Source organism: Setaria italica, chromosome IX (genome assembly GCF_000263155.2).
Source record: "Setaria italica strain Yugu1 chromosome IX, Setaria_italica_v2.0, whole genome shotgun sequence".
NCBI lineage: Eukaryota > Viridiplantae > Streptophyta > Magnoliopsida > Poales > Poaceae > Setaria > Setaria italica.
Genome location: NC_028458.1, coordinates 49,665,514 through 49,683,838, shown reverse-complemented (window position 1 = coordinate 49,683,838; position 18,325 = coordinate 49,665,514). Strand labels below are relative to the sequence as shown.

General features: G+C 49.5%; 2 protein-coding genes across 2 annotated transcripts; one reads left to right on the top strand and one right to left on the bottom strand.

Annotated features, from left to right (window-relative positions):
- Positions 1–609: 609 nt before the first annotated feature.
- On the bottom strand, positions 610–3,565 carry LOC101755155. Its single transcript, XM_022823582.1, has 10 exons — positions 3,498–3,565; positions 3,149–3,215; positions 2,766–2,831; positions 2,145–2,252; positions 1,914–2,044; positions 1,739–1,805; positions 1,568–1,635; positions 1,394–1,487; positions 1,158–1,231; positions 610–1,066 (listed from the first exon to the last, which is right to left on the bottom strand). The coding sequence occupies exons 1-10, from the start codon at positions 3,506–3,508 to the stop codon at positions 766–768; spliced, it is 987 nt and encodes a 328-aa protein (XP_022679317.1). The 5' UTR covers positions 3,509–3,565; the 3' UTR covers positions 610–765.
- Positions 3,566–15,032: 11,467 nt separating this feature from the next.
- Positions 15,033–18,279, top strand: LOC101779473 (receptor-like protein kinase HERK 1). Its single transcript, XM_004984722.3, has one exon. The coding sequence runs from the start codon at positions 15,493–15,495 to the stop codon at positions 18,082–18,084; it is 2,592 nt and encodes an 863-aa protein (XP_004984779.1). The 5' UTR covers positions 15,033–15,492; the 3' UTR covers positions 18,085–18,279.
- Positions 18,280–18,325: the final 46 nt, after the last annotated feature.

Sequence of the window (18,325 nt, the reverse complement as noted above, 5' to 3'; positions counted from 1 at the left end):
GTCTACCAGAATTCACAAAGCAGACAGTAACCAGATTTGTGTACTTTGGAAGATGTAATCATGGCTCAAAATGTGGTTGAAGAATGAAGAGGGTCAGTGTGGTGGACTGGTGGGGGATGATAATTGAGTCCTTGGCTGTTAGCCTGTTACTGGCACTGCTGCACATTTTCTTTCACAGGTGGTGTCAGAACCAAAGTCAGCAGAAACTACCGAGAACACAAGATTGTTACTCGTACCTTTTTACCGCTTGTTAGATGAGCACGGACGAGTTAAAAATACAAAAGTATAGGTTGACAAAGCTAGGGTTAACCCCTTTGCGCAGAGAAAGGGTTGAGAGCTTCTTTTGTTCCTTTGCGCTCTTTTAGCGTCTGTGATCTTTCCGCTGTCAACTAAAGCTGGGGAAAAGAACAAAGGCAGAAAAAGAGATGACGATGCAGATGGGCAAAAGAGGATAGAGGAGGGGGGTTGACCTTTCCCATGCAATGGTCACGATGGCATCGTACCCGAGGAGAGAAAACATGTACCGTGCACACAGACGTACGGCGTTCGCTTGCACTTGTCATATGTGCAGGTTGCAGAAGGCAACGTTCACAGGACGTGACAGAAAAAAGAAACAAAATTCTGAACTGATGCGAAGGTTACAATGTACACTGAACTATACATTTCCCAGGCTTTTTCGTGCTAATGATTTTACATCAACTACTACAGGTATGGGTCACAATTTGCAGCCCAGGCAGATTACAGGAAGCCAGGTCTTGGCTCGTCTTAGAGGTCATCGAATTCCCACCCGCTGATCTCGTCGGCCTTGTATTCCGGGTCGAACTTGGCCAGCTCCGAATCGGACTCCGATGGCAGCCGTGTCCTCAGCTGAGGCGCGATCGGGGAATCGCTCCTCGAATGTCTCGGTGACGCGGAGACCTTCAAGGAACGGGATCGCTTTGCTTTCTCTTCCTGTTCTTTGATCTCGATCTGAAGCACTGGGCGTGGCACGGACTCGAACTCGACGCGCAGCTTGTCGACGGTGGCAAATAGATTTTTGACATCAGACTCATCTCTCCTGCACAAACTATAGGCACAGATCTGGTAGTGTTATGGACTGCAAATTATGCAGCCTGGATAGATATCACATTGCAAGAGGGATCCTGAAGAGCAACTACCTCGTTTTGTAGTACTCCTGGTTTGAAGAATAAACAGCTCTGATACTATCAACCAAACTGAATGCAGCTACAACCTGAAATAGACGCAAAAGTATCTAAGAATCAGAAGTGGCGTTAGAAGATCCTTTCATAGTCAGGGTTCATGATGCCAGTTATAACTGAAATCCTTGTTGGCTTCCATTAGCAAGGCATGTTTTTCATCAGTAAGCAGGGTAAAGAATCATCAGGGGAATGACCTTTTTCTCTGTTTGGAGATATTCTTCCTCAAGGTATTTGCGAGGGTTTGATTGCTTAGACGAACCATTAGCTCCATCCTCTGCTGACACCGATCTGGTGATGCAACTAAAAGTGTTCAGCCACAGGAAAGATTCCTTTCAACAAACTAGATCACTAAGAAATGAGAATCGTACCTGTCACTGAATATTTTCAAGTTATCGACAAAGGTTTTGATACGATCAATAGAAGTGCTCAGCTCTTCCTAGAACTCCAAAAGAAACATTCAGTAAGAAACAAACAAGTCTGTTCAAAGGCTAGTAAACAGAAGACACCTTCCTCAGAAAGTAAAAGATCAAATGAAGTACCAGGCATGCAGAAACATGATGTTTAATCAATTTCGCAAAGCAGTCTCCACATCTATCCAATTCCTCACTGAAGTTAGCACAAAAGAAAACGTATATCAGCAAATATTTGTTCCTATAATTTCTGAGAGTGATTATTAGTTATCAAAATGAGGTATTCAGGAGAGAGCCTATATACTTGGCCTGTTTTTCTTTTAGCTCTTCAAATAAGGACTGCAATTTCCATGTATCTTCCAAAAAGCTGATCCAAGCACTGACAGTGCTTGCTTCTACTTTGCATGAAGCAATGGATCTTGCAAGTTCTTCTTCCTGGGGTAAGGATATGCCAGAAAACAAAACAAACAAGTGAAAACTGTGCTTCCATAATGCATTTTTAAGTTCTTAAACTAGAAACTAACAGAAAGTTAACCTTTGTTTTCAGGTGTAACACAATCTGATTGCTGGCTTCATCAAATTGGTCCCTCTCCTCTCTAGTCTTTTTAAGCTTCACTGTAGCCGCTTTCAATTTAGTATTCACCTGTAATCTGAGTTTCAGAATCACTCTTAAAAACAAGCTTCTCATGTTAATATAGCCTCTACACATAAGTAAACCTAACCGATAAAGATTAAAAACAAAGACTGCTCCACCAAAAAATCAGCTCATGATAATTTAAAATACATTTGAGATGCAGGGCAATAATAACATCTCTTTTCTCTAATAATATCATTTCTGAGATACTGATATGCATTCACAGATCATAGTTTAGAGATACTCAGCTACATTGTAAATTTGCATCTTGTAATTACATGTTGAGAGGAACTACTTATGAATTATGATGCCTTATCGATTTTATATCTACTATATATACAACATGAATGTTCCACAACATAATTTATTGGTTTTGTCTCCTCTCCGAACTGAAATGAGAATTTTACTGGGCTCCAAACTTTTAAAAAAGAAAATCCAATCACTTTTGCCACTACATAAGTTGCTGATATAGATTGGAAAAGATAGACTGAACTAAGGTGGGAATAGAAAGAACAATAATACCTTCTTCAGTTCTGCCTCAAGTTGATCCCTTTGCTCCTCAAGTCCAGAGATTTCCGCAACTAGTTCCTAACATAAAACTTAATCAATTCAGCACCAGACAGGTCACATAAGCATAAAACCAACTGCATGGATGAAGGATTGAAAAAATATTGGAACAGCTCAGATACCCTGCTACGTTTATCCTTTGGCATTGCTTTAATGGATATGGTATTTGAAGTCCATGTCTTCCTTTTGTTGCTTTAGGAAATTCATGGGGTGCTTTCTTCTATCGTTATGGATTTAGGTTAACTTCCTTTTTAGGTCGTTGACATAGCTTATTTATCTAAGAAAAATACTATGGTGCTTAGCAAATGATTCAGTTACAAGCTAGTACAAAAGAATACCTTTTCTATTCCACTAACTTCATTTGTTTTGGTAACCCTGAAGATAAGAGACTCTTCCTTTTGTAGTCTGCAATGTAAAACAAGCTCACTTTAAGCAGACAGATTTTGTAAAAAAAACTTTAAGCACAACATAATTCAAACATTTTGGTACCGAATGAATAACATGGCTCTGAAATGAACAAAAATCATTTTAATAAAGGAATTAACAACGTAACTTATGCACCTCAATTACTATGTAAATATGCAAGCGTGCGAATGTTTGATTACAGCCTGAATTTAGCTACCTAGTAATTTATACTCCAAGTTGCTGAAACTAATTATACAACACAAAGAATGCTCAAGATTAAACCTGTTTTCCATGATACGTTTTTCTGCTTTTGCAGATGAATTTGAAAGGGATTCAGACAAAACCTTCAGTTTTTCGATCTGCAAAGTTTATAAATGGACTTTGAGATATCAGCCATATATATCAATTAAAGATGGAGGATGATAGGTTACAGCATTCAGGAACAATTTATATTCTTAGGTTCTATTAAATTTAAGCACCAGAGTGAAGAAGCATGCAGTATAAAATTAAAATCCCAAAATAATTTAGAATTAATAGGAGTATCATGCCTTCTCAAAATGAGTTTCCAATGAGTCACCAGGGTGTATTGATTTCTTCTTCAATACAAGTTCTTCCATTCTAGAGCAAAGACGAACCTCAGCAACTGCCTTTTTGAAACCCTGCAAATACCAAATAAGTACCATAAATACACAGCTGAATCTACTCATACTAACCATAATTAACAACCAGGAGTAGGTTGCACTATACTGGAACATGATGGAAAAAATAACCTCAGTCTACTACTCAACGCCTGAAGACAATGCATGCTAGGAATAGACAAGAAAAAGGGTTTCAGAATGCAGTTTTCTAAAAAGAAAATTGTTTCTCTTAATATGTTTTAAAAATGAACTTGGTGATGCTTAGAATCCTATCTTACAGTTGAAAAGATTTTTGTCGACACATGACATATTCAAACAGCCATGGTATAGAAATAGAAAAAAATCTAAGACCTGATGTACAATTCCATGAGTGTTTCATGCATTTGCACAAACATTAGACTACAAATTCTTTTAAACAAATCAGTGACACGGTATTTCATTACCATGCTATTTACTTTCCATCTAAGAGAAATAACACCTAAATCACATGATAACATTAGGTTAAGAAGTTGCTCCCTTTGTCTCCACTTTAAGGGAAATCACCCACATTTTGTTTATCGGAGGATAATCCACAGTTGTGCAAATTGAATAGCTCTAGAATTAGGCCTACCTCAGTGGCTGTTTGGGATGTTCTATTCCGATTACTTTTTGAAGTAGCTCGAAGAGCATCCATTGAATTTATCTGCTGTTGCAACTGTGTAATTTCATTATCTAACCTGAAAGAAAATAGAGGTTTTAAAGCATGTAAACATAGACATACAAACACAGGACTAGAAACGCTTTCAACTCCTGCCCAAGAGAAAGAGAAAACCTTGCAATTTCAGCATTTATCTTTAACCCTGAGACCGCACCCTGAGCAAACTGAAGCAGCTCACCACGTTTTGCCTGGAAAGGAAAAAAACATAAAAGCAGATAACATACATGATGCAATTTATGCTTTTGCTGGCAAGTCACCACGTGAAAGTACACGCACATGATTTGTGTAAGATATATCAAAGATAAAAAAAAAACTACTACATGAGGTGAACCTAATACGCTCTACAAGTAGAGTACTGAAAAATTAAAACAAACAGCAAATTCATACCAATACTTCATCATGATAACTTGAGAATAACCTTGCCAGGTCCTTTACACTACTCAGGAGTGCATTGTGCACATCCTTCCCTCCTGAAAGGCACATTCTGTAATGAAGAATATGGTATTATATGTTGCTTGCGTTGAGGGCTCGTAAAAATTAAAGGGGGATAAAATTCATATTAATGTGCCAAATGTACTGCAGGGGGCAGGGCATTATAAGTTAATCCTTACACATTGAACTTGTGATCAAGTAACCCATTTTTATTGCACTGAGCACAAGACTCATGTAAGAAGCAGTCACAATCATATATGAAGGGAAAATTTCAAGATGTTCCTGAAGCTAAAACTATAAAAACGAGAAGCTAGCAATTAACTAGACATCCAACGGTTGAATAACTTACCCGAAAATTTCTGAGATCAATGAAACCTCTTCATCAGTTGGGGCTCCCAGAATCTGATCACGGAGGACGTGTCAAAATTTCAGAATTATCAACCAGTGACATGGTAGAAACGAGACCTCTGCAATGTCAAATTGCACAGCCACAAACCCAACTCAGTAACTAACCATGGAGAGAACCATACACTCGAGCCCTTGGCTGTAGAGGAAGACATGGAAAAAGTTCATCGGCTCCCCACCGCTCTCGTAATCCACGTACAGATCCTGGAACGCGCGCGCGCGCACAGGCGATTCAGGAGTCACGATCACGCAATGGGATTCAAGCCAGGAGTGCTCACCAGCAGGGGCGCTGCCGCCTGGTCCAGATCGTCCCCAATTCGAGGCTCCCGCCGCACTGCCGTGGCCGCGCGCTGGGCCTCCTTGAGCGCGACGAGCCACCGGCGCAGCAGCTGCACCCGTTCCTCACCTTTGTACGAGAGCGCCGCTTCCTCCAGCCTCTTGGCCGTCACCTTGGCGCTCTTGTAGTTCCGGTTCCCCTGCGAGAGATAGCAAGCGCAAACCCTAGTCACGACGATCGCCGGGAATGCACCTACAAGGCGGCCGCGGCTGTTGACGTGCGCGGCTGGGGAGTTTGGTACGCTACGCACGGTGATGAGCCTGGCGCCGCCCGCGACGGCCTGGCCGGCGTGGTGGACGACGGTGCCGAGGGAGGTGCGGACCGTGCGGGTGAGGAGGGAGCTGCGGCCGCCGCTCGCCTCCACGGCGCGGTGCACTGCGCTGCGGAGCCACGACATCGCCCTCTCTCTCCCCGGTCGTCGGCCGTTGGCTTCCTCCCTCCCTCCGCCTCCCCCTTCGCCTCGAACTCAACACAAAAAAAAGCCGAGACGGTGTTGTCCACGGGAGGCGGGGGCGCGAGCGGAGGAAATGCGCCGATGCGCCCTCCTGGTGGCGCTGCGCGGCCGACGAATGCGTGCGCCCGCCCGCCCGCCCACCTCAGCGGCTGAGCCCCCGGCGACTGGTTGGGTGATGGAAAAAACGTTCCCGAGTCGGCCGCGGCGCCCAGCTCTGGTCCAGTTCGGCCCGCGGTTTCCTTTATTTCGCTGGCCTACTATATTCGCGTCCGCGGTTGGGCCTATTCAGGACCGACGACAACCAGCCCACGGCCGACCTCATCAACCCTTTGCTACACGCACGAGCCATGGAGGCGGAGACGGCGCTGCCGGTGCCCGACGACGCGCTCGCGGAAATCCTCGGCCGCCTCCCGCTGCGTCTGCAAGGCGTGGCGCGCCCTCGTCGACGACGCCCGCGGGTTGCTGCTCCCGCACGAGCTCCGGGGCATCTTCATCAACTACACCGACTACGGGGAGCCGCTCCTCCTCGCCCGCCCCTCGCCGGGCGGGTTCCCCCGGATCAGCGGCGACCTCAGCTACGTGCCCGGCTTTGGCCATAGCTACACGCACTTCATCAATCACTGCAACGGCCTCTTGCTATGCTACGGAGAGTTTGGTTACGATGACTACTACGTGGTCAACCCCGCCACGCGACGGTGGGAATCCTTCTCGTCCCCTCGCGTGAACGTGAACGGACGTGGCGACCACGCCGCGTACCTCGTGTTCGACCCCGCCGTGTCTCCGCACTGCGAGGTGTTTTGGATCCCCTACCTGTCTCGACCGGAGGAGGCTGTGCGTCCAGAAAATGTCCCGGCAGCAACGTTCAGCCTGAGCGGGCTCTTCTCGCTCGCCATGGAAGGTACAGATGAGGAGGAGGAGGTCCTAGAGGAACTGGCAAGACCGGTGCCGCCGCCATCCATGGAGCAAGGCTTGTTCCCAACAAGAAAGCTATCCCTGTTGGCGAGGTCGAGGCTGGGCAAGCCTTATGACCCCTATGGCTTGATGGAATGGCCACAATCGCCGTGCACATTGCATGTGTTCTCGTCAAGAACAAGGCGTTGGGAGGAAAGGTCGTTTGTCAGGGAAGGCGAGCCCGTGGGAATGGCGAAGGATGCGCGATGGGACCATTTTTGTGTACAGTACGGTGTCTACTGGCAGGGAACACTCTACGTGCATTGTCCTGGTGGTTTTGTCATGAGGTACAGTACAGTACACATTATCTTCTACTACATCCAAATTAAATCCCAATTATAAGAACTGTTATCGCTGTACTTTTCGTTGTTCTACACACTATAGCACAGCACCGAAGGCATTCGAGCTATGTAACTTTTTTAACATCCATAGTGAATTGTTTGGTGGCGGTGCAGGTTCTCCTTGAAACTGGGTAAGTACCGGGTGATCAAGACGCCGGAAGACATTGGGGAGAGACATGCACAACGTTATCTCGGGAGATCAATAGGTGGGGTTTACTTTGCAAAAAAATTGCGATCACCAACTTCGGATTTGGAACCTGAATGATGAATTAAGTGGTAAAGCGGAGTGGGTGTTGAAGCATCGTACCGACCTTGATCGCTCCGCCTTGTGGGCAGCAGTGCGCCTGAGCGAGCGTGATCGTGTAACTCGTCGTGGGACTTGGATGTTAAAGTATTCCAATAGTTTTGCCAAACAAGAATGCATTCCGAGGTTCTCCTAGAAGAGCACTTTGAGTGGGACTCTGATGATGACTGCATTGTTCAGTATGAAGATGGGGATGTTGATGAGGACATACCGATCTACATACTAGGCTTCCACCCTTACAAAGAGGTTGCCTTCTTGATGGTATCATTCGTAGCAGTTGCCTCTCATTTGAGTACCTCGAAGGTGCAGTGGTTGGGCAAATCACTCCCAATATATTACGATTCGTGGTCAAAAGGCGTAGAGGAGGCATTTCCATATACACCCTGCATGATTGGAGATCTCCTAAACCATTATGAAACTTCTTCAGAGGACTAGTTCCTTAGTTGATGGTTGCTGCCTATCTCTAGCTGTTCGTGATCATTGTAGTCAATAACTGTTTGAGTACATTTGTGTTCTTATCCAAACGAATCAAAGACTTCTTCCTGATTTATTTGTGTCTGGCTACAACTGCAAGAAAGTCTCTCTCTTGTACTCTTATTTTTTTCTTTTAAAAAAATCTCTTCTTTTTAAGTGATGCTCTTGAATTACCTGTGGAGAAGCAGAAGCTATTAAACGAGGACAAATCGCGCCCTCCTGATACTGGAGGCCCAGTAAGTTCATTACTGCTGACTGATCATCAGTTGTTGGTGGAGGCCCAATAAGTTCATAATCGAGCTTTCTTTAGCCATTTTGCAAGCAAACATTCTTAAATCATGGAGGCCCTGCAAGGGTGAAACAACCACTTGGATATATGTTTTTTGATACTAGCCCATTTTCAATTTTATATACAGTATCTCCAAAAACTGCTCAATGTAGCAGCAGCACATTCTAATGTTCCGTGTTCACAGTCCAAGCATCATTTTGCAGCAGATTTTGATTTTTCGTTTGAGCAGCCACAATCCAATCAACAAGCACTCAGGCATTTAGAATCCATCCAATAAACCGTTCAGGCACTGGCGGAGCTTAGTGTAGTTCAGAGGGGGCCATGGCCACCCCTGATCAATGACAATCTCCATTGTATGAATAGTAAATCAGCTATTGTTCATTGATTTTTAGAATAAATTACCATGGCTGCGCCCGCCCCCCTCCCCCCCCCCCCCGATTAGTACCTCAAGCTCCGCCACTGCGTTCAGGCATTTAGAATCAAACATTCAGGCATTCGTTTGAGCATTCAGAATTGATCTCAATCTACAATTTCAATTTAAGTTTCAGTATATCTCTGAAGCTCGGGTTCTCAAGCTGCTGCTATCGCCCTCGACCTCCATCGTGCGGTGGAGGTGCAGGCTTGTCAGCAGCAGTTGCTGGCAGGTGCGCGCGGGGGCACGAAATCAATGGCGGTGGCCTCGAACCAGGAGCCACGGAAGCCGCCGTCGTCGACCGGATGCTCTGCCAAACGAACCCTCGGACCACGACCTCCATGCCAGCGCCACCGCGCCAGCAAGGCTCCTGCTTGGGGGAGGACGCGGGAGCGAGAGATGAGGAGGAGCAGGGCGTCCGCGGAGCACCGGAGGGTTTTTCCTCGGGAGAGGCGGTAGAGAGCGGCCGGCGCCAAGCTTGCGGCTATTCTCCGCCGGCTCCCGCAGCAGCAAACGACAGCGGGAGATCGGCGGCGCCGCGTACATGTGAGACAGCGAATCGCACGCTTCCCGTCCTTGCCGGAGAAGCAGGCGAATCTCCTTCGGAGTGGAATAGTGGAGATGTTTCACTGGGGTTTGCGGGTCGTGGAAGGCTGGGCCATGTGCTGTGACGACCCCTGCACTGGAGGGACGGCGCGGCGGCCGCCGGTGCCGGCGAATAATCGAGAGGAGGACGAGAGAATGAACTGCGGAACTGCCCATCTAAACGGAGGGCTTCATTTGTGAAATATTGAGGGATGTAGGGGTATATATGAAAAATTGCAATCCAAATTAGGGGTCATATGCAAAATATTGGATAGGTATTTTCAGAAAGCCTCTTATTGGGCCTGTTCGAATCAATAGCAGCTGTTCAGCCAGCTTTTTTTTCTTTTAGCTCTCTGTTTTTACTGTTCAAATAAGCGGCTGCAGCTTATTTGAAGCTCAGCCAAACACCCCTAGTCGCGATCCAAACTAGGGGGTTATATGTAAAATATAGATCCGATATTTTTCAGAAAACCCCTGAATCAGATTGGCCGGAGACATGGAGAAGGCGGAGATGGCGCCGCGGCTACCGGACGACGTGCTCGAGGCCATCCTCCGCCGGCTGCCGCGGCGCAGCCTCGCGGAGTCCCGTCGCGTCTGCACGGCGTGGCGCGCCGCCGTCGACGCCCTTGGGCTGCAGCGCCCGCACCTTCTCCCGCACGCCGTGCGCGGCGTCTTCGTCAACTTCTTCGACTACCGGTGGCCGCGCTTCTTCGCGCGCCCCTCGCCGGAGCGCCCATGGATCCACGGTAACCTCGACTTCCATCCTGGGTGCAGCTCGCCCGCTCTACGGACGCGGAAGGGAGTTCTGCGTGCTCCCCACGACGCGACGGTGGGAGAGAGCCTCCTGCCCTCCCATGGAGCTACGGGACTATGTCGCGTGCCTCGTGTTCGATCCGGCAATCTCGCCTCACTACGAGGTGTTTTTGATCCCTAGCGTGCCTGAGGATACGAGAGAGACACCACCACCGTTCGACCTTGACTGGCTCTCCTTTCTTCGCTGGGTGACACTGACAACGAAGAGGAGGTGCCAGGTCCATCGACGAAGGCTTCTTTCCAGCAAGGTTCATGCCCGTGTCAGGCGACCTTGACCCGTATCGCTCCATGGAATGGCCATTTTCACCGTGCACACTGCATGTGCTCTCGTCAAGTACACGGCAGTGGGAAGCGAGGTCCTTTGTTCGAGAAGGCAAGGCAGTGGGAACGGTCGAGGATGTACAGTTGGATTTAGTGAGGCCACCATTTCAGGCCCACGCCGGCGCTATGGTGTATGCTGGCGTGGAACACCTATGTGCATTGTCATGGTGCTTTTGTGATGAGGTATGCATCACCTAATTTGCCAAATGTCGTTTCTGCATTGATGTTGCTTTCTTTTTTGTTCTTTTAATTGATGTTTTCTACAAGAGAATAGCAGCATTTGTAGCTTTTAATTTTGCAATGTTCCACCGAAGGACTTTTTTTTTTAAACGAACCGTTCGACCGCATTCTACTGAATGCTAGTTGTTTTGCAGGATATCCTTAACAAATGGTACATATGAGGTGATAAGAACACCAATAGACATTGAAGAGGGCAAACATGCACGGCCTTTTCTTGGGAAATCAGAGAAAGGAGTATACTTTGCAACAATTGCTGATCATGACATACTTCGGGTTTGGATCCTCAGTGAACTTTGTGGCAATACAGATTGGATCCTGAAAATCATAGTGACCTCGGGCGCTCAGCCTTGTGGGGAGTGTTACGCCGCTTGAACAATCATCGAAGAATTGATGGACAGGATGATGAGGACGATAGCTACAAGATGATTCCGGAAGAGAGTTGTGAATGGGACTCAGATAACGATGATGTTCTTGATGAAGAAGGCACGATGATGTTCTTGATGAGGAAGGTGGCGATAAAGATTGATTGAGTTACATTCAATTCCTGGGGTTTCATCCTTACAAAGAGGAGGTTTTCTTGATGGTATCATTTATAGGGATAGCCTATCCTTTGAATAGATCAAAGGTCCAATACTTAGGCAAAATGCGTCCAAAACATATCATACGTATGCAGCTGGTGTATATGAGTCGTTTCCATACACGCCTTGCATGGTTGGAGGACTTGCGGAGAGACCAAAATGAAAGATCATCTTCAGAGTTATGTTTAATTGTCATATAACCAGTGACTACATTTGTCGTCTTGTCCCATCAATCAATTATTTCTCGATTGCAATAAGAAAAATGTTTGCGTGTCTGATCTTCCCTGGTCCTAATGTTCCTTAATCGCCCTTGGGAAAATCACACCCGAAAGATTATGGCCATTCGTATTTCAAAGGCGCAGAATAGTCATTTCCGTATACGGTATACCCCTCTGCTTGGTTGGAGAGATTGTCAGAACCAGACAAGAAACTCTTCCATGAGATCAGCAGTGTGATGTTTTAACAAACAATATAGTAAGTCAATTTGTACTAGTATTAAGCTGGTTGCCACTTGCCAGAATGCCAGTTTCGCACAAATCAGTTTGAACAAGTCTCTTATGTAAACAGTGAATACACGTTTGTATCATATTACTGTTTCAATTGAAGTCGGTATTTGTTTCTTCCTGTATGATTACGAGTGCAAGTGCTTGAGTATTTCTCTTCATGCTCGTTAATCACTTTTTTTTTTTGAGAAATATCGATGCCACAAAAGCCAATAGCACCGCCTACGTCAGACCTGGCACAACAAAATGTCCCCATGCTCCGGGGTACAGTGTTTTAGGGATACTAGGTGCTAAACTTTAGCAATATCACATTGAATGTTCGGATGCTAATTAGGAGGATTAAACATGAGCTAATTATAAAACTAATTGCAGAACCCCTGATAATAATCTATTAAGCCTAATTAATCCGTCATTAGCAAATGGTTAATATGGTACCACATTGTCAAATCATGGACTAATTAGGCTTAATAGATTCGTCTCGCGAATTAGACTCCATCTATACAATTAGTTTTGTAATTAGCCTATATTTAATACTTCTAATTAGTATTCAAACATTTAATATGACATGTGCTAAACTTTAGCAGGTGGTATCCAAACATCCTCTTAGGGGGTGTTTGGATACTAGGTACTAAACTTTAGCAGTGTCACATCAGATGTTCGGATGCTAATTAGGAGGACTAAGCATGAGCTAATTATAAAACTAATTGCAGAACCCTGTGCTATTTCACGAGACGAATCTATTAAGCCTAATTAATCCATCATTAGCAAATGGTTACTGTAGCACCACATTGTCAAATTATGGACTAATTAGGCTTAATAGATTCATCTCGCGAATTAGACTCCATATGTGCAATTAGTTTTATAATTAGCTTATGTTTAATACTCCTAATTAGCATCAAACATCCAATGTGATAGGTGCTGAACTTTAGTGGGGGGTGTATCAAACACCTCCAAAGTTCATGAGCACTCAACAAACATGTCAGAAACACGCAGCCGTCTTTTTTTTTCTTTTTAAGGCGTTGGGGGTTTTTTTCTAAGGCGTTGCGTTCATCAGCAAGCAAGGAAGAGACAGTAGACAGGGGAGGCGGACGGGAGATGCCGCGTGAGGCAGTCGCTTTCCGCCACCTCCCCAGCTCGCTGTTGTGCCTCCAGCTGCTCCCCGTTTCCACCCCGTCCCTTCCCCATCCCCCGCCGTCCCCAACCCAGCAACCCCCCGCCGCCCCCATCCATGAATCCGCTTATCCACCCGATGCCCGAGTCCAAAATCACCAGTCAACTCGAGCCCGCGCCCGTAGTAGCACGACCCAACCGCCCTGCCCCTAGCTCGGCCGACCACGTACGAGACGGTGTCCGTGTCCACCCGCCGCGGCGCCGACGCGTGCCGGCACTTTTAGCTAGAGATCACGTCCCTCTCGGTCGCCGCGCGTTATCCTCGAGTGCACCGGCACTAGCAATCTACTCCCCAGTCGCTGACAAGTGGTGTGGTGTGGGTTTACATTCATTTCCCTTACCCTCGGTGTCCACACGACGACACAACAATTTTTGTGTTTGAAAACGAGGTGTTAAACTTCAGTAGGATCATATTAAATGTTCGGATGCTAATTAGGACTAAACATGAGGTTATTACAAAACTAATTGCACAGATGGAGTCTAATTCGCGAGACGAACCTACTAAGACTAATTAATCTATCATTAACAATGGTTACTGTAGCACCACATTTTCAAATCATGAACTAATTAGGCTTAACAGATTCGTCTCGTGAATTAGACTCCATCTATGCAATTAGTTTTATAATTAATCTATACTTAATACTCCTAGTATCTAAACATACCCTAGAACCGAACAGGCCCTTAATCCCCCGCGCCCACGCGAAACACGCAAGCTTCATCTCGTCATCCGCCACCGCCCTGCTGCTCAGGTGTGCATCCATCCATGCATGTCAGGGTGTTGACGAGACGTTCAGATTTTGTCCAGAGGAACTGGGAACATCTGGAGGCACCGCACGTCGCACACCAAGCACTCAAAGCAGCACCCTGAAACGGGCCCGATTCCGATCGAGCATATGCCCATCGCATCCCATCGGGGTCCTGCTTACCACCTGAGCCTGAAACGTGTGCACCGGCAGGTTGGACCGTATGGCTCCGTGGTGGGGGCGCACGACGGCACGACGACAACGACGACCGCCTGCCCCAGGTCTGCTCGGGCTGCGTGCGGGCGTGGCGGGCGACGGGGTCCCGACCGTCGGAGTGGAAGGGAGCCTTCCGCGGGCCTTCCCTCCGCGTGAGTCGCGACGCAGGGATTCGGCGGGCTAGGGTCTTGTTTAGTTGGCTAATTTGGGAAATGTAAAATTACTGTACCAACACTGTAGCACACTGTAGCACACTGTAGCGTTTCGTTTGTATTTGTGAATTATTGTCTAAATATTGACTAATTAGGCTTAAAAGATTTGTCTCGCAAAGTACAACAAAACTGTGCAATTAGTTTTTAATTTCGTCTACATTTAGTACTTCATGCATGTACCGCAAGTTTGATGTGATGGGAAATCTTCTTTTTGCATAGTGTCAAAGTTGGGAGTTGTGGGTAACTAAACATGGCCTAGGAAAGCAGAGCACCACCACCGGCGATGACAAACCAATCGCCTTTTATCTTGCTCACTCATTGGCCATGATAAACGAGGATCAGGGGCGTTTTCCTTCGCCATGACAAAAGGCATGTATGCCGTTCTCGATCCTTCTCCCTTTGTTCCATTCCCCCTCGCGTGCCCGATGTGTCGTCGTCGGAATTCGACGTGCGCGCACAAACGGGTGAGGGGACCAGAGCTGCAAGATTGGGATGTATGCTGACTTGGTGCCCTTGTAAAAAGGACCTGCAGCTTCCTTTCCTCCTCTGCTTTTAGATGATGGTAAAAATGTTCAAACCTTCAGAATACAAAACATTTGCTAAAACTTTGCTAGCGTCATGGAGGTAAATATCCTTGCTTTTCCTTCGGGATCACGCGTCAACGAGCCACTAAATCAAACAACCAGTATTTGCCTGACAACCTGTAAACCCGGAAAGTGACAGGATTAAAAGCCTCCCGTTAAAATACACAAAGCCACCTCTACCCGAGATCCTCGGAAAATGACACTGATATGCTTTCCCCACTAATCAAAATGCTCCACTCCCAGTCTCAGCGGCTCCTCCAATAATACCTCCATGCCTAAACCAAATCTCCAATCACCGAGCGCCGGTTTCACGTTCCTGTGGGTAGGCTCTAGGATTTTGCAGCTGCTGTGCCTGTCCTCGCCAGTTCCCCCAGTTTCACTTTCATCGCATCGCCAGAGCAAGCTGCAGGTTTTTTAGCATCTCCTGTACTAATCATCCATCCCCCTTGGCTCCCATGAGGCCGTGATGCTCCCTACTCTGCGCCGCGGCCAGGCTCCACGTTTCTGTCCCCGGGAGCCGCCCATGAGCGGCTTCTAGAGGCTGATGGTCTTGCCGCGATTCTTCTTGCACCACGCCCATGGCTCCCGTTCTTGATATGATCCTTGGGGCCGTCGTCGTGCTGTCCGCGCTGCTCGCCGCCGCGCGCGGCGCGTTCGTCCCGGCGGACAGCTACTTCGTTCTCTGCGGCACGGCGGCGAGCGCCACCGTAGGCGGGCGGACGTTCGTCGGGGACGCCACCCTGCCGGCCAAGGTGCTGTCGGCGCCGCAGAGCGCCGCGGCCAACGCGTCGTCGGGATCGGCGGCCAACGCCTCCTCCGGCGAAGCGGCGCTGTACCACTACGCGCGCGTGTTCCCGGCGCCGTCCACTTACACGTTCGCGATCAAGAGGCCCGGCCGCCACTTCGTGCGCCTCCACTTCTTCCCCTTCCGGTACCAGTCCGGCGACCTCGCCGCGGACGCCAAGTTCACGGTGTCCGTGCAGGGCGTGGCGCTCATCGACCGGTCGTACACGCCCGCGAACGGCAGGGCCACGGTCAGGGAGTTCTCGGTGAACGTCGCCGGCGGCACGCTGGCGATCGCGTTCACGCCGACGGGGAAGGTGGCGTTCGTCAACGCCATCGAGGTCCTGTCGCACCCCGACGACCTCTTCGCCGGACCGGCGCAGACGGTGAGCCCCCTGGGCCAGTACACTGGGTTGTCCACGCAGGCGCTGGAGACGATCCACAGGATCAACATGGGGTCTCCCAAGATCACGCCCAGCAATGACACGCTGTGGAGGACGTGGCTTCCCGACGACACCTCCCTGCTGAACCCCTCCCTCGCGGTGCACAAGGACGTGTCGCCCAAGAACCTCCAGCGCATGGCGGGCCTCGCCAGCCCGGAGGCGGCGCCGGACATGGTGTACGCGACGGCGACGGAGCTCAACAAGAAACTCATGGACAGCACCATAAGCGCGCAGTTCAACGTGACGTGGAGATTCCAGGCCACGCCGGGGTGGGCGTACCTGCTCCGGCTCCACTTCTGCGACATCGTCAGCAAGGCGGCGAACCAGTTTGCATTCAACGTGTACGTCGGCGGGTGGTCCGTGCTCTCCAACTACGAGATCGCCAACAAGGACACTTTTGGCGCGCTGGCCGTGCCGCTGTACAAGGACTTCGTGCTGAGCGACACGGACGCGACGGGCAAGATCACCGTGAGCATCGGGCCGTCGACGGAGGGCAACATGGATCCGGACGGCCTCCTCAACGGCCTCGAGATCTTGAGAATGGTCGGGGACACAGGCAGCGGCGGCGACCCCTCGCGGAGCCGTTCAAAGAAAATCATCGCCGGAATCGTCGCCGGCTCGGCCGTCGCAGGGGTTACGGTTGTGATGGCCGTCGCGCTCGTTGTCCTCAGGGTGCGGCGGAGGAAGAAGCCCGAGAAGAAGCCGTCGAGCACCTGGGCCGCGTTCTCGGCGAGCGCGCTGGGCTCCGGCTCGCGCTCGCGCAGCTTCGGCAAGAGCAACAGCGGCGGCGCCAGGAACAACACGGTGACGCTCGGGCAGAGTGCCGCCGGCGCGGGGTACCGGTTCCCCTTCGCGGCGCTGCAGGAGGCCACGTCCGGGTTCGACGAGGGGATGGTGATCGGCGTCGGCGGGTTCGGGAAGGTGTACAAGGGCACGCTGCGGGACGAGACGCGGGTGGCCGTGAAGCGCGGCAACAGGCGGTCGCAGCAGGGGCTCAACGAGTTCCGCACGGAGATCGAGCTGCTGTCCCGGCTGCGCCACCGCCACCTGGTGTCGCTCATCGGCTACTGCGACGAGCGCGGCGAGATGATCTTGGTGTACGAGTACATGGCGAGGGGAACGCTCCGGAGCCACCTCTACGACTCCGAGCTGCCTCCCCTGTCGTGGAAGCAGAGGCTCGAGGCCAGCATCGGCGCCGCCAGGGGCCTGCACTACCTCCACACGGGCTCAAACAAGGCAATCATCCACCGGGACGTCAAGTCGGCCAACATCCTCCTCGACGACAGCTTCATGGCCAAGGTCGCCGACTTCGGGCTGTCCAAGACCGGGCCGGAGCTGGACAAGACGCACGTCAGCACCGCCGTCAAGGGCAGCTTCGGGTACCTCGACCCGGAGTACTTCCGGCGCCAGATGCTGACGGAGAAGTCCGACGTCTACTCCTTCGGCGTCGTCCTGCTCGAGGTGCTCTGCGCCCGCCCGGTCATCGACCCCACCCTTCCCCCGGAAACGGTGAACCTCGCCGAGTGGGCAACGAAGCGGCTCAAGAACGGCGAGCTCGACAGCATCGTCGACCAGCGGATCGCCGGGACGATACGGCCCGAATCGCTCAAGAAATTCGCGGACACCGCGGAGAAGTGCCTCGCGGAGTACGGCGTGGAGCGGCCCGCCATGGGGGACGTGCTCTGGTGCCTCGAGTACGCGCTGCAGCTGCAGGAGGCGTCGCCGGACAGCTCCAGCACGCTGAAGCTGCCGGAGGCGTCGCCGGGCAGCTCCGGCACAGACAACACGCAGCTCGTTCCCGGCGTTGCATCCAAGTACCAACGCAACCAGTCGACCGCCAGCGATGGGACTGCGGCCACCATGTCCGCGAACTTGGGGGACCTCGACGGCATGTCGATGAGGAGAGTTTTCTCAAAGATGATCAAAAGCGAGGAGGGTAGGTGAAGCCAAAATTACCTTACGCATCTTCACATCATCCCATGTACAGAACTGCAAGGACAGCATCTCAGTTTTGGCTCCATATGGAAATGTAAACAAAAGATGTACATTCTCACATCTAGAAAGAAAGTACAGTACTGTATTTTGCCAGGAGACCGACTCTGATCCTCTTGAATTCTTATGTAGGACAATAATTATTAACTTTGCTGCAGATCATTGTCTGCACAGCAAATCCGAACGAAACAGG